The sequence below is a fragment of the Fomitiporia mediterranea genome (genome assembly GCF_000271605.1).
Source record: "Fomitiporia mediterranea MF3/22 unplaced genomic scaffold FOMMEscaffold_4, whole genome shotgun sequence".
NCBI lineage: Eukaryota > Fungi > Basidiomycota > Agaricomycetes > Hymenochaetales > Hymenochaetaceae > Fomitiporia > Fomitiporia mediterranea.
Genome location: NW_006760389.1, coordinates 2921908 through 2943453, shown reverse-complemented (window position 1 = coordinate 2943453; position 21546 = coordinate 2921908). Strand labels below are relative to the sequence as shown.

The following is a 21546-nucleotide window of genomic DNA, read 5'->3' as shown; positions in this document are numbered from 1 at the left end:
ACGAAAACAGTTCAAATCATTCAACAAGTCCTGCGCGCCTTAAAGTTCCATTTGTTCGTTCCGTTAGGATTCTTGACTCCCCAGCCCTCGATTGTGTCGTCCCAACTGCGCCACATCCAACCTATGTTCTTCGCTTTGAAGAAATCTTCGCAGTGGCTATCAAGCAGATCCCAATACGCTTCCTCGGAAGGCACGGATGCGACGACATCTGGACTATTAGGAGCAAATTCATCTTCGTTGCTCGGCCATCCGGTCTTGTCATGTCAGAACAAGGTCAATTCAAACGGATGGTGAGACGGTGCAAAGAAAGAAGCCTACCTGTGTAACGAGTAAAGGCTTCCCCTGAGCAATACTAGCATAATAATTCATATCATTCAAGAAATCCGCCCAAGAAATATTGCTTCCACCGGTTGTCGCGTCGAATGCGAAGTACGGGAAGTTATTGATCATGAAAAAGTCAACAGCGTCTACCATCTCAGTAATGTTTCCCGAGCTCTGCCATCCAAATGCGAGTTCGGAAGTTGAAACTGGGATATCCGACAAGCCAGCGGAGGCGAAGTCCGTCTTCATTTGGCGGATGAATTTTGCTAGATTGTCCGCAGAGCCGAAATCGTTGTCGAATAAAGGCTTAAATAACGTTAGCGGATATAATGCTACAGACTATTTGATTATACCTCATCACCTAAGGCAAGTGAACGAGCATATGATCATTACAGCACGATTCGCTTGCTGCAAAAATATGCACGTACCAAGTGCCACGGCGAGGACAGGTTCCGGGTTCTCTATAACCGCCTAGTGTACAAAACATAAGAACGGAATACTTGGTGACACAAGTCAATCCCGGTCTTACTTTCGTAACAGCATTTATCTTTGGTATGGCTGTATCAGCCAGAGTTTGATTGCCTATAAGTAGTGTCCAAGCTAGCGGGATGATGTTTAGCCCAACAAAACCAGCGGCCTGGATAACCTCTAATGGTAGGGAATGGAATGATCGGCATTCAGTGGAACAACAGCAATTGCTTCCGTGGAATTACCTCCGTAATAAGACGCGTCCGCTCCGTCACCACAATAGTCAAATGTAATAACATTTCGTGCACCCTTAGCTCGCATTTGACCAAAGTCTTGAACTAGTTCAAACCAAGATGGGCAATTCTAGTAGCAAAATATTTCACATAAGCAGTGCACATCGACAGGTAATTAGAAGTGCTTACGTCTAGAGCATAAACAAAACCCTCGAAAGCGTACATGCTCGTGATCTTTTGCAAGCGGGACTTAGTCACTGTACTCTTCTCTGATCCATTATCTCGAGACTGAGGTGCTGCCACAGCGCAGCAGAGCAACACAGCGAAAAGAGTGGCACTGAGAGGTACAGTGCGCATTATAGCAGACTTTCTGAGAGCTATTACCGAGAACAAAAGGCCAGCACAGCAAGCGCGTTATAAATTGACTGTAGCTAGGAGAGGCTGACACGATCCTCATTTCCCTCAATTAAGGCATACTTCTCTCCGAGCAAGACTCGCCTTCCTGACATTCAATAAGAAACGACAGCACATGATACGGTGGTCGCGTGACTTCCAACGAGAAAAAAGATGCCTAGATTTGAGTCTCGAAGCGCACAATCAGCGAGCACACAGACCGATGGCGGAGGTAATAGGAGCGCCAGCGCACAGGAGAGATTATACGAAGAATTAAGAAGGCAGCCGATACACGGAAAGAGGGGCTCGTCATGTTACGGCCTCCTGGTTTTTCGGCAGCACATGCTTTGGGTAGGCTATACTGCATGCTCATGCAAGCAGAAATCCGTTTATGCAGCTATCCCCTGGTATAGTGCATTGATGTGTTGTAAGTCTTAAATACATCCGGGTAAGCCATGCTTTACCCTAAGATACATAGAGTACACCTTACCACACATAGTTCCTACCCAGATCCGTCCAGTACAGGATCCTCGGGCTTCTTCTTCGCGAGTAGGTACCCTTCCTAACCGCGCTGACATCTCCCAGATTGACAGAACAGGTGTCTTTGACTGCCATACTTTGCATCTTGAATGAACGTAACAGAAGAACCAGTGCATCCTGGCCGAATCAGGCCGATAGAAGAAGCCATTTTAGGACTCCACATGATTTATTATTACCATACGAATGGTCACGTGTGCTTGCAGCTTGGACTCTAAGAGGGTGTTCAGATACATGATCTTGTGTGATCAAACAAGATCATTCCTTCCAAAAGGAGAAGGAGATGATCTTGTGTGATCATGATCTACATTTGAGATGGAGGTGGGTGTTTGGCCACCTCTATCTACATTCTTGATCTTGTTCTGTGATTATAATGTGCCTGCTAAAAACAAGATACAGCTCTGAGCTGTATCTCATTTTGAGATCATGCACTCTAAAGATGAGACTGCATATACCACATCAACAGTACCTCTTGTCTCACCCTCACTTGTCCACCCTAGTCATCCTCTACACATCTCTGAAGACATCTATTTGCTCTCTACACAACATACTAGTGATTAGCAAGTATTCTCATACCAGAAGACACTGCTTCCTGGACAGCTAATTAAGAGGCCCTTCTGATTCAGACACTAAAGAAGGCAAAGAATGATAGCCTCTAGGCTGAGAGTGGTTGGAAGCCTGTCATCTGGTCTTTAGCTGTTAAGGCCCTTACTAGTACAGAGAGTAAGAGTAGTAGGGTTAGGAAGGAGGTAAAGCATGTTAGGTCTCAGTTTCACAGAGTATGTCTTTACAAGTTGAGCTTATTAACATATGATTTCTCATACAATCTTTACAGCTTAAAAGTGTATACTAGGAGGTGAAGAAGATTAGAGAGTCATTTTGTTATAGTTCTCTACTCTTGTACTTTCAGTTCCAAGGGTTCTGCACCCTTCTGTACCAGAACTTAAGACTTCTGTCCCTCAGGGACACTGTCTATAGACTATATACATACTGACTCTTACTACTACCCTTCCTTACTTCATCATTCCATTCCTTTGACCACCCCTTCATTCCTTGTTCATTCTATAGTCTCTTACCCTTTGTCTATCTCTTCATTCTTTGTACCTTTATCTTTGACCTTCCTTTCTTTCATTTTTTATAGCTTATCATTCTTAGTAGTTCATACTCCCTGAGTACTTTGTATAGTTTAGTATATATAGGTGTATAAGATTAGACTAGTCCTGTAGTCTTGATCTTGTCTACTCTAGGTAGTCCTGTACTCTTAGACTTACTCTATATACTCTACTCTTGTCTTACTCTCTCTCTCTACCTGTTCTGTAAGTTCTGACTATGTTTTAGTACTTACATTCTATATTTCTGTTGTATAGGATAGTTGTAGCCTGGGTCCCCTTACTGAGCCTTTGGGTCCCCTCTATACTGTTACTGACATCAGATTAAGACTACTCATTACTACCCTACAACTCTCCTACATTTTGAGCATTAGTACTTACTATTGTGTTAATCTCTTTTCTTTGTTCCAACCCTTTTACATTTTTAAACTTTAAACTTTCTAAACCCTTTTAAACTTTTGCCACCCTTCTTCTATTCATTACCCCTTTTAGTTTAGTATTGATTCCTTTGTAGTGTAAACATGGACCCTCCTATACTGACTGCCACCCCTACTGTTCTACCAGATTAGTAGTTATAAGCAGAACTAGCTTAATATGTGTAGACCTCTATTTAAGAGGCTTTTACTAACTATATACTCCTAGCCCCTTTAGAACCTGTTTTAGTCATTCTGGAAGTTGTAACCTGTTCTAGAAAGAAAGTGCATGTAGTCTACCCTTCAGACTTTAATAGGTAGCACTTTAAGGACTTCTAGTACTAAGTCAAACTATACATGGCTGCTACTTTGACTAATCTATTCTCAGATCTTAATTGTGTCCTATTTGTCCTCTCCTTCATAAAGGAAGGCAACATGGCTACCTAGGCCTAGAACTGGATCAAAGGCTATCAGATTAGAAGTCTGATCTAACTTCAGAACAATAAGTTGTATTTGGAATTCATAGGGCAGCTCTGTGCTTCCTTTATTAATCTGAATAAAAAGTATAATGTGTAAAACAAGCTTGTGTCTCTGTAACAGGGCAAACATTCTGCTGATACCTTCTTTCAGAAGTTTGATATCCTAGCCTGGAAGGCAGAATTTGTACTTAGGTTCAATAATGTCCTTATTAGAATGCTTGAAAAAGCTCTTCACTCAGAACTAGTTAATAAGATTCTTAGAATAATACTAGAACTGGTCACTTACACTGAGTAGAAGATGTGTACCATTTCCTTCAACCAAGCTATAGCTCAGATGTATCAAGTCTGTACAGAATGCCTGTACATGTGTCTGGCTCTAACAGTTTCAAGCTCTCAGATTAATCTGCCTGTAATTTACAATCAATCTGTTCTGATAGACATTAGAGAAGTCTGAAAGTAAAGAGTATACTTTGTCTGTAGAAAGTCAGAGTACTAAATTAAGGACTGCTCACAGAAGTGACAGTACATCTGTCAGGTTATTAGAGTAATAATGAGTGACAAACAGGATTTGTAGTAAGAAGCCTTTTCTACAAATCCAGAAGTTACCTTAGAACTCCTAGACTCTAACTATATACTCTAGGATTTTGTAGAGGCCTAACAGTAAATACAGTACTGAAGGGTTATAACTTGGATTTTTTAATAGCTACTTTTGATTCAATAGACACTGTAGGATTAGAAGTAAATAAAGTAAGAAAAACAGAAAAAGTAGAAAAAGTAGAAAAAGTAGAAAAAATAAATTAACAAAATTATTTATTAGAAAGAAAAAAGTCAAAAACAAAAGTAGATAGTTCTTCTATTTCTTCTGATTCTTTTGATTCTTCTCTTTACACTTCATCCAAGTCTAAATCTGTACAATCTAACCTACTACTTTTATATTCTAAGATCTTAGAATGTTTAAAACACTACCTAGCCCTGTTCACTACTCAGTAGTTTGTCTGTAGTATCAAACAGGGATAGCCTCAGCTAGGTTCACAGCTGAGAACATGAGTCTGTCCTTGTTGAAAGAGGGAGGTTAATAAGGAAATGTTAGTATATATACTTACTCTCTCAGACAACAAGGTTGTACAAGCTGTATGTTCCCTTCAGAACAAGTAGTAGTTCATCTAAGAACATTCTGAGTACTAGCTCCAGGTCCCTATCCTCTTGGCTCCCTTCTTAGGATCCCTCCAGATCTAAACAATAACTCTAGTAGATAGTAAATACACTAGTTTGTGTATTAATAAGGCCTTTGTGTAGGAACACTACCTCCCTACTTGACACATTCTACTTCTGATCCTAGTATACAATACAGACAGAACTCTAAACTGGAATGGTCAGATTACTGAGTTTGTCTAACTACAGATGACCATTTAGGATTATAAGAAAAGTATTAAGTTTAGAGTTACTAACCTTAGAAAGACAGATGTCTTTATTAGATTTGAATAGCTTAAGGCTTACAACCCTACTATTGACTGGTTAGAGTAAACACTTGTGTTCAATCAGTGTTCTGAGTCTTACAGCTACCTTACACTACTGTTCTAAGTAGATACAAACACTTCTAATATTACTAACAGTTCTAATAAAGGTGACTAGTTGTTCTTCTTTAACTAGGATAGATATGTGGATACATATTCTAGTCAAGACAGAACAGAGTCAATCTAAAGGATGTCTGAGACAGAACCAGTCTAGAACCTCTTCAGAACAACTCTACTCTAGAACACACATAGACCCAGCCTGTCAGATTTTGTCTAAGAGTTCCCTAAAGTCTTTAGTAAAGAGGAATTTGACTAGCTTCCTAAACACTGTCTCTAGGACTATACAATTGAATTAACTAAGGGTTTCCAACCTAAGGATTGTAAGGTTTACCTACTCAACAGAGACAAGTAGGAGGTGCTCAACAAGTTCCTTTAGGAAAATCTTTGGAACAGTCAGATCCAACCCTTAAAGTCTTTTATAGTCTCTCCTTTCTTCTTTGTTAAAAAGAAAGATAGGAAGCTCTGCTTAGTCTAGGATTATTATTGTCTTAATAAGAGTACTGTCAAAAACAAGTACTTACTCCCTCTAATTCAGGAGCTTATTAATAAGACACATACATCTAGAGTTTTTACTAAGTTGAACATTTGATAAGGATACAATAATATTTGAATCTAAGACAGAGATGAGTAGAAGACTGTGTTCTAAACTAATTGTAGATTGTACAAACTAACTGTAATGTTCTTCAGACTAACTAACTTGTCTACAATGTTCTAGTCATTCATGAATCACATCCTTACAGATCTGATTAACTTAGAGCATGTTAGTGTGTATCTGGACAATATTCTGATCTTTACTCAGACAGTTGAGTACTACTACTGACTGATCCAAGCAGTTCTACAACAGCTCTAAGATAATAAACTGTTCCTCTAAGAAGTAAAGTACTCTTTTGTACAGGAGTCAGTAGATTATCTAAGCTTTGTAATCAGTAGAGGAGAGGTCTGTATGGATCTAGCAAAGGTAACTACAGTTTAGAACTGGCTACAACCTTAGAACCTAAAACAGGTCCAAGTGTTCCTTAGGTTTGTAAACTACTACTAATACTTTATTTAAGGCTTTAGTACTATTGTCTAGCCCCTTCACAATCTTACTAGTAAAGATGTTCCTTGGTAATAGGATGATTAGTAGTAGTCTGTGTTTGAGTCCTTAAAGTAGGCTATTACTAACAAGCCTGTATTAGCAGTTCTGACAGTTATAGACAAGTTCTGAGTTGAAGCCAACTCTTCTGACTTTACAAATAGAGTAGTACTGTCCCAGTTCATTGACAGAAAGTAGTGTCTGATAGTGTTCCAATCAGAATCCCTCTCTGTAACAGAACAGAACTACTCTATCTATAACAAGGAACTTCTTACAATTGTCTGTTCTTTAGAGAAGTAGTGTTAATATCTCCTTAGTACTGTACAGAAGTTTAAGATTTAGAGTGATCACCTTAATCTTTAGTACTTCTGAGTGCCTCAGAAGCTTAACCACTGTTAAGCCTACTAGATGTTAGAACTGTAGGACTATAACTTTGTACTAACCTACAAACTCAGAACACAAATGACAAAAGCTGATTTACTCTCAAGACAAGTAAGTCATACAAGAGGAGAGAATGATAACAAAAATCTTGTTCTCCTAAACAATTCCTGTTTTGTGTCCAAGACAATTTAAGAGATCCAACTTGAATCCAAGAATGTTGACTTTGTTACCTACATACAGTAAGCTCTAAAACACATACAGGACTAGGTTGTAGTAAAGTAGCTAGAAAAGCAGGCTAGAGATTAGAAGGAGGATGAGGACAGACAGGTTTACTAGGAAGGCTGACTGTATGTTCTGAAGGATTGAAAGCTGTAGGAGGACATTGTCTGAGCTCATTATAACAATCTGACTGTAGAACATTTAAGCTAACACAAAACACAGGAACTTATTACTCAGAACTACTAGTGGTCAGGAATACAGAGGGAAATCCTAAAGTATGTGACTGGTTATAATATGTGCTAACAGACTAAGGCCTACCAGACAAGGGTTCAGACTCTCTTACATTCATATTAGATCCTAGATCACTCTTAGGAAGAAGTCTTAGTAGACCTGATTAGTAAGCTACCTGAGTCTTAGAGTTACAATACTATCTGTGTGATTGTTGACTGATTCTCCAAACAAGTCTACACAGTTCTGACCCAAACAGAACTCACTTCTGAAGGCATGACACACATCTATCAGGATCATGTTTTCTAGTTACACAGACTCTCTTAGAAGCTCATTCACAATTACAGACTGTAATTTAAGTCAAAATTCATGTAGGACTTATATACACTTCTTAGAATTCAAGAGAACCCTTCTACTACATATTACCTACAGACTAACAGTCAAACTGAGTAAGTCAATCAGGAGATCAAGCTCTACCTCTGAATGTTTATTAATTATTAGTAATCAGATTGGTCTGAATAGTTAGCTCTGACAGAATTTGTATATAATAACTAGTAACACTCTACAATAGGACAGTTCCTGTTCTTTCTCAATCATGAGAGACATCTGTACTAGGGGACAGTTCTGAACCAGAACAGTAGTTCCAAATCTGTAACAGACTTTGTAGAACAAATACACAGAACCAGGGAGGACACATGAGCTCTTTTGGAAAAGGTAGTACAGGTTATAAAGTAGAACTATAATTAGAAGAGGTCTGTAGCTGAGGATTACCAGCCTGGTGACAAAGTTATGCTAGAAGCTACTAACCTGACTACAGATCACTTAATAAAGAAGTTAGACAACAAGTGCTTCAGACCCTTTACTATTAAAAAGAAGGTTAGTACCTCTGTTTACAAACTCTAACTTCTAGCAACATGGAAGCACATACACCCAGTGTTTAACAAGGTTCTACTGTTTTAGTACTATAATCCAGGTTTTCCTTTATAACAAAGACCCCTACTACCTCTACCAGAACTCATTAGTTCTGAACCAGAATACAAAGTAGAATATATAGTAGATACTAAGCTAGTGTATAGAAAGCTCAAGTTCCTTATCTACTAGAAGGGATACTCAGTTGAGGAACATACTTGGGAACCTGCTAAGAATCTCACCTATACTGTTAAGACAATCTAAGACTTTTATCAACTTCATCCAGGTGCTCTGTGTCAACTCTGTCTTACAGATTTCCAAACCCTACTGTTCTGACCTATGTCTAAGCTACTAACTAAGCTCAATGTTCACTAATCAGGATGATTGGTTTTAGAGGGAGGGTGATGTTACAGTTCTCTACTCTTATACTTTCAGTTCTAAGGGTTCTACACCCTTCTATATCAGAACTTAAGACTTCTGTCCCTCAGGAGTACTATCTATAGACTATATGTGTACTGACTCTTACTACTACCCTTCCTTACTTCATCATTCCATTCCTTTAACCACCCTTTCATTCCTTGTTCATTCTATAGTCTCTTACCCTTTGTCTATCCCTTCATTCTTTGTACCTTTATCTTTGACCTTCCTTTCTTTCATTCTTCATAGCTTATCATTCTTAGTAGTTCATACTCTCTGAGTACTTTGTATAGTTTAGTATATATAGGTGTACAAGATCAGACTGGTCCTGTAGTCTTAATCTTGTCTACTCTAGATAGTCCTATACTCTTAGACTCACTCTATATACTCTACTCTTGTCTCACACTCTCTCTCTGCCTGTTCTACAAGTTCTGACTATGTTCTAGTACTTATGTTCTGTATTTCTGTTGTGTAGGATAGTTGTAGCCTAGGTCCCCTCACTGAGCCTTCAGGTCCCCTCTACACTGTTACTAACACATTTGGCTTTGGTTGAGACCTAGTCTAGCATTTAGCAACTGCTCTAGCAAATGTATGAGAGATGTATTTTGTAGTATACTAACTTCTCAGTCTTATCTTCTTCCTTCTTTACTAATATTTGTTCCTAGTCACACAAAAATGCTAAGCTATAGTGTAAGAAGAGCTTTCCTCTTTATAAGGAAATGGTAGAGCTTGTAGAAGGGATTGTAGCTGATAGAAGGGGTGCATTCCAGCCTAGCCAGAATATACAGACTTTAGGCACACTTAGTCTACAGACTGCCAGCTCTAGTTCTCTTACAAGTAACAAGACTTCTTCTGTCTCAGCTGTACTAAAGAGTTTGGAAGATATCTCTGACTTTGAGTCAGACACTAGTAGAGACAACACTCAGTACACTAAGACTCTCCCTACAGTGAGTCCCTTTCACACTTAGCCTACACATTACAGACTATATTAACATACTTTCTAGACTTCCAGTACTACTTCTAAGTATACAGTATCTTTAGAGCTAGAGGTTACAGTTATAAAGAAGAGGCCTCAAACTTTAGGAGCTAATACAATAATAAGCCTTAGCAAGTCAATTGAAACAGTAGTAGACACAGTCACTTTTGCTTCTTCTACAAGTAATACAACAGTCTAGACACCTACCAAAACAACTTCCTAGATTCTAGAGACATCTCTATAATGTAAGACAGTTACTATTTGAGCAATTAAGGTGGATAAGGAATTGTCTGACAATAATATAGTAGATGTAGCAGAAATGATATGTGAGCACACTAGTATTACTAATACTTATCTTACTTTGCAAAATAAGGATCACTGTACTACTTATTTGTAGAAATCCTTTGCTAAGTACAAAGGTATGTAAATTAGTTTTATTTTGTAATATCTTGACTACTTTCCCTCTGAATTCAATATGTTGATCTGTTCATAAAGATGCAGATTACAGAAAACCTTTAATATGTTCTCTAGACTAGTAGTATTCATTAACAAGATTAACTAGGAAACATACTCTTTACTCTATAGTCCTTAGTTCTAGGAATACTAAACAAGAAAATCTGGTTACTTAGTATGTAAAGTGAGAATTAATTGTATCCTAGAAAGGGATTCACAAACAGTACTAGTCTATCTGTGTGTTTTCCTACAAACAGCTACACAATCACAACTGTATTCCTATACAGCCCAGAAAACCACTAGTACTCTTTGTAATGTATTAGAGTAGAGTACTGGCAACCTCTTTGTGACTTGTAAAAACCACCCAAACTGTTGTTCAAAGCCTTGTCCAACTGTGTTTTCTCATAATGTCCACATCTTAACAGGTATAAGCTTGTTATTCAATACATAATACTTAATACAATAGTAGTATACATTAGTTTGAAGAGACCACACATGAAACACTCAATAGATAACTGTTACACCTCTCTAAGATGCCTCTTGTATTACACTATTACAATCCTCTAGTCAACTATATAAGTAAGAACACAATATGACACTACCTTCTCCTTCTACTATAGTACATCCTCATTCACATTTGTTTCTACCCTTTCATTCCTGTCACTCACAACATTGTTCTTACTCACATGTTACATTCCTTCACTCTTCTCCCCTCCTTTAGTGTTCTTGCTTATACCCTTTCCACATGTCCTCTACAATTTGATCACATAGGTTCTCTACTACAGCTCATTGTATAGCTCCTTCTGTAGCTTATTGTATGCTAGTCTTGAACCCTATATCCTTGTCACTTTCTTCCTACTCATACACCTCTGTAGGATTATAAATATATATAATGTTGTGGACTATACATAGGGCTTGTACTAGAGCTGCTTGAGTTTTGATAGAGTACTCTGGTACAGTAGCAAAAATTCAAAACTGTACTTTGAAAACACTAAATATTCTTTCTACAACATTCCTGACTGTAGTATAATACAGATTAAACAGTTCCTTTACATCTAAGGGTCTATAAATTTAAATTTAAATGTATTGAAGGTTTCATGAGTTAGATAAATACATACCTATTCTTTGTAGTAGCCTATTCTCTCAAATGATAATGTACTCCTCTGTATGGCACAAGTACTAATGTACTGACTGGAAAGCTAACATTACTAAGATAATACTTGCTATCTAGAACTAGGAAGCCTTGTTGCCTAGCACTGTCCAAGACTGTACTATCAGATACACTTCCCTCCCATCCACTAAGAACATACAGAAACTTTATGTCAAATGATACAACAGCCAGAACATTCTGAGATATAAATCCCTTCCTGTTCCTTTATCTAGACTGTTGATTAGAAAGAACAGAAGCATATATGTGGGTTCTATCAAGGGCTCTAAGACAGTCCTTGAAATAAGGGTACCATTTTGGGTTTGTTTGTATTTCCACAGGAGTAGGAGCTCCCTCTCTAGAAAGCTTAATAAATGTATAGTATATGCTGGGTGAATTCAACATATTAATGATCCTGTAGAAACACCTATAATAAAAAGTATGAATAAGTGTAAATAGACTGACTTAAATTACTTACTTGGAAACTGTATCTGTACTTCTTTAAAACCTTTCCTGAACCCTTCTGTTTGTGTTCCTAGTAGCAGCCATGTACAGAAAGATAGCCAACTGCTCATCAGTTTTCATATATCTTGTTTCACAAAGTCTACCCTTCTTCTCTAATATATCCAGAAGCTTGTTAAAAACATGCTTCCTCATTCCAAATGCTCTCTGGAAGCATGCTGAGTAACCATTTCAAAGTTCTACTACCTATTCAGTACCAGAAAGTTTGGACTCATTAAGAGGCTCCTTCACATAATAATGAGCAAGAGATTGTACAGCTTTAGTAGTAGAAAGACAGTATAGTAGAGCAACAGTATTAACCAAATCCTGGTGGTCAGAGAAAGTACTCATAGTAGTGGACAACAGTACAGGAGGGATGTCTTAGAAAATGTACAGAAATTCAATTAAAATATTCATTTTATTTGGAATTTACACCAGAGCATACATTAAGATCATATGACTGTTTGGTACACCCTATGATCTTGTGAAATCATACAGTTGACCTGTTCAGCACACTCCATCATTTTTCAATATTATAATCTGTACACTTTGCAGATCATGATTCAGGGAAATCATGTCTCTGCACAATCTTGTATCTGAACACCCTCTAACTATAATACAATTAGGGACTGGTGCAGATGGGTCTATCTGCAAAACCATACTACAGATAAGCATTTCCACAGATAACTTATCTGCAGATGAAATTCCTACAGATACCCTAGTTTCTGTGTATCTGTAAAAAAAAGCTGGAAATTTGTAGGACTAACTTAGACAAGTAGAAATCAACTGTTGTTTCTTATGCAATCACTGGCACTAGTGATACATCACAACTGTGACTAATGTCACACTTAGGTAATTAAAACAACGTGAATTTTTTTATCAGCTAGGCTAAGCACTCAACCACAGATACTGTGGGAAAATTCATCCACAGATAGCTTATCTGCAGATAGCTGGTACAGATAATGGTGGCGGATGCCGCACCAGTCCCTAGATACAATCCATGATGAAGTGAATTGTGTCCCTTCAGCCAACTCCAAACATCCCATCCCTTTCTCCTTATTTGTTCAGCACCATTTTAAAATCTAAAAATCAAAGTGTGCTACTTACAAATGCCCCTTATATCCAAATTACTGTAATATTCTTTCAGAGACACTTCTCATATTGCTGTACACGATTGTCATCACAGACCACCACGATCAGGAGCATCTGTGCCTAGAGATTATGGTAAGTCACTTCGTTTCCGGACAGTCAATTTTCCCGTTTTCTGTCTTTGTATAGAGCAGGCGAAATCCCCAACCTCTACCGCATTAGTACATATTGCTCAAGATGATTGCGCTCATCACGAGCGCCCCCATCAACGGGATTGACAGGCTCATGGGATTGAATAGCAACTATCCCCAGTCAACATAGAGCCTAGACCAGAGCCCAACTGAGCATGAGGACTCGGTGGAAGTTCGGTCGCCTCTTTCTTCTCCCACTGTGGAAATACTTAGAATGCTGATGTGTTCGCAAACTTACTGTGGGCATTAACATTCTAGCGTATCAATCACTCAAGCCTATGTAGAACTGCCGTGTGTTGTCATGGCCTGGCCTGACACTTATAATTGGCATTCGAGTAACAGAGCTAATTCAATTGAACTCATCAATCAAACTCTGGCTTAATAATAACCGTGAATGCCGCTGAACTTTTATAACCGCGATCGGGCCAAGACGCAGTGTCGTTCACTATTGCCCTCATGTTCCAATGAGCCTCAACGCTGCATTGGCAACCACCTTCAAGTCTATCACAGGTCAGCCAGTATTATGCTCTTTTTGTGTTAGCGATGTTGAAATATTTCGATTCGCTTGTGGTCAGTCTCATGTACTACTTTTCACTTCTATTATACCAGTGAGTCGGGTCAGTAGCTCGCCACAGTCTCGCTTAGCTCATGTCAATAGTCTCACACTTGGATGAAGAGGTTAGTCTGATCAGCTTCGTATGTTCATTTCGTCTGATATGTCAGTCGACTAGGTCGAATATATTTGGGTGAGTGGTATGAGGAGTGGACAGTTATCGCAGGTTTGACTCTTTGCAGATCAAACGGTGGACAGCTGGGAAAGTCGCCTATTTACTTGTAGGTCTTCCCCATTTTCAGCAACAAAAAGGCTTCTAGTCAAATTGAAGGACAGACGAAATACCTCGGTTCCGTCTTCTTGATGTATGTCTCAAACTTCACGGACAAACGCCCTGTTGACAATGACACTGCAGCTTGGCCTCCGTTGGCACAGCACACATCGGATGGCATAGGGCAGACAATTTCCCCCCCCTAGGTAGACTGCGTCTCTACCTTACTGCTGCTTTTCTCATGTTCTACCTAGGGGATGGTGTCACATTATTCTTTATTACTACTTGTGAGTGAAACCACTGACCGCGTAGGCTCTGATAAATTAAAGATCGGTTCTAGGTTTATCCGGACGCCTGTATACTGGACTAGGAACCATGATAATATTGCTGGCCGAAAGTGAATTTCTCGCTGCAACTAATTAATGTCGAAGCGATGGTTTATCACTTATGTTAGTTATTCTCATGATGCGAGTTTACGCAATGTTTGGAGGGCCAAGGAAAATGCTACTGTCATTCGTTGCGCTGACACTACTTCTCTTCGGATGCAACATCCTACAACTGGCATTCAATCTCGGTACGAAATCCCATTAGTTATTATGCACTGGAATCTAAAACCGTTTCATTATAATGGCACTAAAGAGTCCTTGGATAAGGGTGAAATACGACCTTTCACTCATGATATCGGTGTGCACAATACCGGATGCCTAAGTGCGCCTTTTATGTCTGGCATCTCATGGGCAGCTGTTTCTTCCGTCGAGCTACTTCTCTTTGTTCTTGTTCTCTGGAAGACTATACAAGTGAAGGGGTTAAAGTTTCCGACGTGGATTTCCAGGTCAACGAATGGGCCACGAACGACGCAGGACATTGCCACATTAATGGCAAGGGACTCCGTTGTATATTTCGCCGTGTAGGTTCTTCGTGTTCTTCCAGTGGCAGTTTCTGATAGCCAGCACTTAGGATATTTTCTGTTGCTCTTCTTGGCTCCGTCTTGACGTTTCTCAGCGAACGTTCCGATAGCAGAGGTTTCTTGTGAGTCGATGTCGCACCTACTCATTCCGTGACTGTTGATTTCTTCTGGGTATTTTAGGCTAGTATTTTTCCGTGACTCGAACGCATACCAAACAATTGTGATAACAATCATGACAATTCTCGCTCCGAAAATGCTTATCAACATTCGTGCGGAATACTACGGTCCAGTCGGGATAATTGCAACTGAGATTTCTTGGGACCAAATTTCAGAACATCCTCGTCCACAGATTACCAACGATGTTGAGAAATTAACGCGCTATTAATGATCTTATGTAGCTGATTGACCCGTAGCTGGCACTACCGTAACTGAACGTTTTGCTTCAATACTTTTGTTACTGTACTTGATACCTCCTATTGTTATTTTCTTAATGAATTTCTCGTTTTTTGGAAGTTAAATAGTAATGTGGGTCTCTATTTAGTAATACCCTGTTCATGTGATTTGGATAGTGTTGTATACCGAGTCAAACAAAGGGTGCCAGAATTTTTTGTGGTAAAGGTAGTATCAGTTACTTACAGTAATGTTTTCTCATGAACGATCTGATACTTCAATCCAATCGTTGAAGTTCCTACACCTACTAATCTTTTGACCATCACCTTTTTCCCTTATGATAGGCCTGGAACTTCTTTGGTACTAATTCTATAGTTGCCGTGGTCCGGTTCTGGACCGGTCCACCCCTCCTTTACCTGGACTGTAACCCGGACCTCTTCATACGGTCCGGGTAAAGGAGGGACCTGGACCCGAACCTTTGTGGACCGCTGTTGGACCGGACCTGAGGTCCAGTCCAGGTCCGGTCCAGGTATGACCTGGACCAGTAGAACTTATACTTACAGTCGACTCAAGAGTGTGTCCCTAATGTGAGTAGAGGAGTTCAAGCATCCTACAACAAATAGTGTCTATTCTTTTTTTTGTAATATGTAGCTAGTGCTTTATACTAGACTATTTACAAAGAGAATAATAATGAGTTTTAAGAATTTCAATTGCTTCAAAAGTTTCTGGAAGAAGTCAGTTACACTACTTTGTATCTACAAGCCCTGCACCTGAAAACACACACTCACAAGGTACAGAGGAGCCTTGTATAGCAAGGTAATCCTGAGCTATGTGAGCAAGAATTGGATAACAAATACTATTCTCCTAAAAAAAGAGTGTTAGTACAAGGAATGAATAATTGTAGTTCAACCCAGTCCAAATATGTAAATTGTAATGCTACAGTACATTTTCCCACAGCTTCATAGCTAATTCTACTGTATTTTAATACTTATTTCTACTACTTTATGTATGTATCAAGTAAGGAGTGAACACCCTGAATTATATGTCAACTCAACTGGGTGTTCTTGTATTAAAATAGAAACATGGGTCCTGGGTCCAGTCCTCAGTCCTTAAGGTCCAGTCTGGTCCAGGAAAATACAGCATTTCCTGGACCCGGAACTGAACCTGTTCTGGACCTGATTGGACCGGACCTATTGTGACCCGGACCTCAGGTTCGGTCCTAGGGTCGACCCGGGTCCATTAGGTCCAGGACTGAACATCAGCAACTATAACTAATTCGGACACATATCTTACAATTATAATAACAAGCACAAGTTGCACAACAAGTCTTGTATCCAAGATACTCATCAACCTTTTCCGCTTCTCTTGAGATGCCCAGGCTGTGGAACGCCCTGATGCGTAGACTGCAAGTCATATATTGTAGCTGCACATATAGAGGTAACCATAACACGACACGCTTGGATTATCACATTCCTTAAATTACGTTACAAACAAGTAACACAAGGTCTGTTGCATCAAGTAACTCAGTTGTAATACCTTTAAATAGTAGCAGAGCCACTAGAATTACTTGGTGTAACACAAGATTTACATTCTGTCACTTAAACATGGGCCTATCTGAGCCAGTAATGCTCAATTTAGTGTTATCTCTATGCGTGCGGTTACAGTAAGCCTCATTGGAAGTCTGATTCATCCGTCTAACAGCAGCAGATAGTAAGTGCTGATGCTTTGCATTTGACATTTCATATTATGCACAGTATTTTAAGTTTTTGTGGGACTATCAGAGTCTGGTGAAGGGGTTAATAATGTTACGGACGGGAAAGCTAAATTAATTGATTGCCATGTTGAGAGACGTGTATGTAATCGCATGAAAGCGAGACAAAGAAAGGCGAAAAGAGCAAGGACGGGCCACTCGGCCCGGTTCGGCCGCCAACGGGCGACTCGTGACTCGTTACGACGCGACTGGAGTCACGCGTATCCTGGCCTACAAGCTCAAGTTGGACCTGACCAGTGACCACGTCGTACCGCCAGCCCAACAACAAATATCTCCGTCCTTTACATTCGTTAGCTTAGCACTCTTTTAAATCAAACTGCGCTCTTTACAAACGCTCTTTATTCTGAATTGCCGTAACATCTTTGCGGAAACAATCTGCTCATAGCTTTGCCACCAAAATGTCACCAAGACGCTCTCGAAACTCTAGTGGACGAAGCAGACTTGCTAATCCTGGGCTTAACAAAAAACAATACCAGAGGAATACTGCCTTCCCTCGACATGGCTGTGGTGCTATGTTTCTTGTCGACGGTGAATCAGTCGACAACAGTCCTCGAGAAGATTCTGCCACCCACTCGCTGTCCCCTCTTGACCTCAATTTTGCCCCCTTCAAGATTGAATACACAGAAGACTCTGTTCTCGAACGCAATACCGCCCTGTCTACTCCGGAACCTTTTTCTAACGAGGTTATGGACGAAGAAACAATGGAAGACGTATCTGGCATGCCGACGCGTGCGCAATGGAAAACTCTCATGGACAGCTATCTCGAGAGTCTGCATCCTTCTAAACGTCATAAGTCCCTCATCTCTCAGGAGGTATATGATATGATTTTTCGTACACTCAGGAATCCTGACGCCACTCGACTGGGGACTCCTCAATTTCGTTTTTGGGCTCGTAAGATGTTTCAATTAGTTGAGGCTCCAAATGATCCGGATGTGCTTGTTGTAACAAACGGAGGTCGTCCAGTTGCTATAAAAGAGCACATTTACGATATTCTTTGCATGTGTCATTACGAATGCGGTCACGGAGGACGTGATAAGACGTGCAAAGTTCTTCGCGAGTACTACACCTGGGTTCCCAAGGAGCTTATCTCGAACTTTGTCAAGGTATGCCCTACATGTGAGCCTAGGAGAGCTATGGCGCTTAAGGCGAAGGATCGCAAGTTCACAAGCGATATCGGACTAACGGGCCAAGAGGAATCGTCAACAAGCTCATCGCGCTTCTCTGTTGAACGTCTTGAGGACTTTGGGCAACTGCCTTCACCTTACCCAGAGCAAACCCATCAACTCGGGCTCCCTCCTTTAAATATGAACATGCCTTCCAGCTCAACCCTCCATCCGAGTCACTTCGATGTTCTTGCCAGAGGCTGTGGACCTGAAATATCACTCGCACCAAGTGACATTGCGACTGCACACCTTTCTCCCGGCTCTCTTCCTTCTCCTCCTTGGCCTGGAAGTATCGTACTACCTCCCCTGATGGCAGGTAAACAGGGCGCCGAGGCTCAGCCCATCGACGCGGATTCCCATGTGAGCAGGAACGTGGTCCTTCCGCCTCTGATGCAATATCTCTCCCAGAATCGCGCAGGTGGAAATGGCCGTCATAACGAGCCAGTCAAGCATCAAGCTCAGGCGGCTCATATTCCTATTGATCCAGCTCTACTCGTCTCACAGGAAAATTCAAGTGCTCTCTATGGCAGGAATGCCCTGCAGTTAGAGCTCCATCCGCCGAGCCCGCTAAACGCGACACACCAGGATACACAGCTGCGACTGGACTCTTCTTTCTCGCGCTTGTCAAGTAGCGAAGCACGACTGGTGATGGCGTTTGGCGGGTTTCCGAGCATATCCTGTCTTCCGGTTGTTGAAGGCAGCGATGCTGAAGATGACAACAGTGCACTCCTCTCTGCATCTACTGGCTCGTTTAGCCTTCCGACACCATCAACGAGCGGGCAGATATCGCCGGTTGGACCTAACTCTATTCTTTTGCCTCATCCCTTTGAGGCTGGGTCTCAGTACGAAGCCAGATTTGGCGGAATAGCATACATACACGCCCAAGATTCGGCCATTGGCTTGGACACCAACAACGAGCGTAACTCAGTCGGGAAACTGGCAATAGGAAGTGTGATGTCTGGCTCACCTCCGCTTTTCTCCCCGCTTCCTATGAAGGCAGAGAGTACAAACGCCATTTTGGAGCTTACCGCGGCGGTTTCTGGAAATGACGTTGGTGTATAAGTTACAAATTTTCATTATCAGGTGAAGTTTACTGCTATGTTCTTGTCCAATCTTCTGATGTCTAACCTAAGGAGCTTGCAGACTTTTTTACCGCTTGCTTTTCTCGCTAAACGTTACGATCGGACGTTCTCCCGGAAATCATTCAGACGAATCAGGTTTCCTTCAAACCCATGACGCGCTTTATTGCAATATACCTCGAAACTCAATCAGCTTTTGCCTCGTCTTTGATACACTCATGGATCATGTAGAAATGTCTCCCAAATCGCGTCGCAGTATACCCTTCCAAAAAGTCGGTCGCATGTAAAGTATTCAATCAGTTGTTCCGGTTATTGTAACGAATCATCAAATATCGTGTTCTCGTTTCCTGTGTATGATCTAGCAGTTGCCGTCAATACGATGTTGTATTTTGCTACTTCAATGTGTTGATTTTCACCATACAATCATTAAAACAGAATCCTCTTGTTTTCTGTGTACGATTAGTTGCCGTCAATACGATGTTGCATTTTCTCTCGCGTAATCGTTGCCGTTCAAAAGTTCATATTAACTAATATAACTCCGAAACATATCAACAACACAATGGGAAAGTTGAAACGAAAATAAGTGTGTGAGTCTGAGTCCGACGCCCTACAGCAAATAGCGTAAAATATATTCAACAAGGCCAATAAGTCTGGAGAAAAAAAAGTCGACGCGGAAGGGGTGCAGTATTAGGGTATGGCATCGGAGGAGGGAGGGGAGGGGAGAACCGCAAAGAAATCGAAACAGAATAACACTGAATGAAATGGAAAAAAAAGGTGAGGGGAAGGGTAAATACCGAACAAACTAAAGCTATTAAACATATGACGAGAAATTGAGCACGGAACACAGAAACAGAATCACAAGGAGAAAAGGGGGTGAAAAAAGGAGGAGAGGAAAAGAAAGAGAGGGAAAAAGGAAAAGAAAGCTGAGTGTAAGAATGTACATCATATACGAGAGTCGAGAGAACAATCGACAGGACAGGAATGATTCGCGATTGACGAGTCGGACGTAAGGTTGGGTTGGTTTTTCTTTTTTAAGATTTTGTGCTTGGGTGAATCGGATGACTATTAAGACAGTAGTGAGGGAGTGTATTGATATTCACACTTGCGAAGAAAGGAAAAGGACTGGAAGAGTTGAATCGTCAAGGGAGGACCCGTAAGAGTAAGGACAGCTTTCGCCCCAGTCGTTCATCGCGAGAAGTCAATCCGTCTATAAACAGAAAATATTCATCAGCATGGCACAATCAAGAATAACAAGCGCATATACGAAGAAAAAATTACTCACTCTCTCAACGTATCATACAAAAACTTATAACTCCTCAAATTTCCCTTCAACCGACGAATATCAATGCTAAACATATCCTGCAATCCATCAATACGTGTCAGCTCCACAGAGAATCGGACTTCGTCGCCCTGGTCTTCCGTACGATCACCGAAGATCGGCTCGTGCGACGCCGGAGACGGCATCATTGATAACTTCTCGCGAGAGACCGAGTGCGAGGCCTCCCGTGAGTCGGTTGTGTTGCCTCCTTGGCTCTCAAGAGGGGATAGAGTGGAGGACACTTGCGAAGATTGGCGTCGCATGAGAAGACCTTTGAACATCCCACTCGCGCCTGATGAGCCGAAGGATGATTGGGATGGCTGGGGAAGACCACGTTTGTCGATCTGTAATTAAAATATGGAATAAATCAACTTATGAACACAAAAAGTAAGGTCGGACAAAGACAAAAGACACGTACCCCGTTCGACGCAGCCGAACCAACCATAGTAACTGCAGTCACACTACCCACACCTGAACTTGCAGCGACCTTCTTCCTCTTCGAACGAATACAACGATACTTATACTCGCTCTCTTGTTGGACTTCTAAGCCCATATCTAAGAGCACCTTCGTCACATGGGCCATCACTTCCGGTGGCGAACCAGTCGTCACAGTCGTCTGATCGACTGCACCGTGGTGTACCCGAATCGCATTCTTATTGTAACCCGAACGGTTGGATTGCGAAGAACCCACCATATGCGAGAGTCGCCGAACTGTACGAGGAACGAGCGAGTTACTTTGTGGTGTAGCAGAGATGTATGTCTCTGGTCCGTGTGAAGATGCTGACCGACCGATCAAAGATGGTCCTAACTTCTTCGGCGGTCCAGGAGTTTGTGGTGTCTCCACTACCACCTCCGGAGCAGCCGGCTCCGAGATAGACGCAGCCATAGCATTGCGCTGGCCATCAGCAGTCGGCGTTGGTGTACTCTCTTCATAAGCCCTGTTAGGCGATGCAGTACGGCTCTTGCTTCTCTGTCTGAACC

At 41.0% G+C, this 21546-nt stretch overlaps 4 protein-coding genes across 4 annotated transcripts; 2 read left to right on the top strand and 2 right to left on the bottom strand.

The window, feature by feature from the left end:
- Positions 1–20: 20 nt before the first annotated feature.
- Positions 21–7708, bottom strand: FOMMEDRAFT_166776 (glycoside hydrolase; the record flags this gene model as incomplete). The annotated part of the gene is made up of 10 exons (XM_007264821.1): positions 21–254; positions 319–627; positions 675–682; positions 750–792; positions 851–969; positions 1035–1152; positions 1212–1399; positions 1500–1593; positions 1669–1776; positions 7697–7708. 10 exons carry the CDS (start codon positions 7706–7708, stop codon positions 21–23), a joined length of 1233 nt encoding a protein of 410 aa, XP_007264883.1.
- Positions 7709–13761: 6053 nt separating this feature from the next.
- FOMMEDRAFT_154282 (uncharacterized protein) lies at positions 13762–15229 on the top strand (the record flags this gene model as incomplete). The annotated part of the gene is made up of 6 exons (XM_007264820.1): positions 13762–13791; positions 13845–13892; positions 13952–14091; positions 14392–14844; positions 14895–14966; positions 15025–15229. The coding sequence occupies 6 exons, from the start codon at positions 13762–13764 to the stop codon at positions 15227–15229; spliced, it is 948 nt and encodes a 315-aa protein (XP_007264882.1).
- A 2462-nt stretch (positions 15230–17691) lies between these two features.
- FOMMEDRAFT_81080 (uncharacterized protein) lies at positions 17692–18240 on the top strand (the record flags this gene model as incomplete). Its single annotated transcript, XM_007264819.1, has 1 exon — positions 17692–18240. A coding segment is annotated over one exon (549 nt), but the record flags the coding sequence as incomplete, so codon positions are not given.
- A 2285-nt stretch (positions 18241–20525) lies between these two features.
- On the bottom strand, positions 20526–21259 carry FOMMEDRAFT_80756 (uncharacterized protein; the record flags this gene model as incomplete). Its single annotated transcript, XM_007264818.1, has 2 exons — positions 20526–20720; positions 21017–21259. The coding sequence occupies 2 exons, from the start codon at positions 21257–21259 to the stop codon at positions 20526–20528; spliced, it is 438 nt and encodes a 145-aa protein (XP_007264880.1).
- Between the last annotated feature and the right edge of the window lie 287 nt (positions 21260–21546).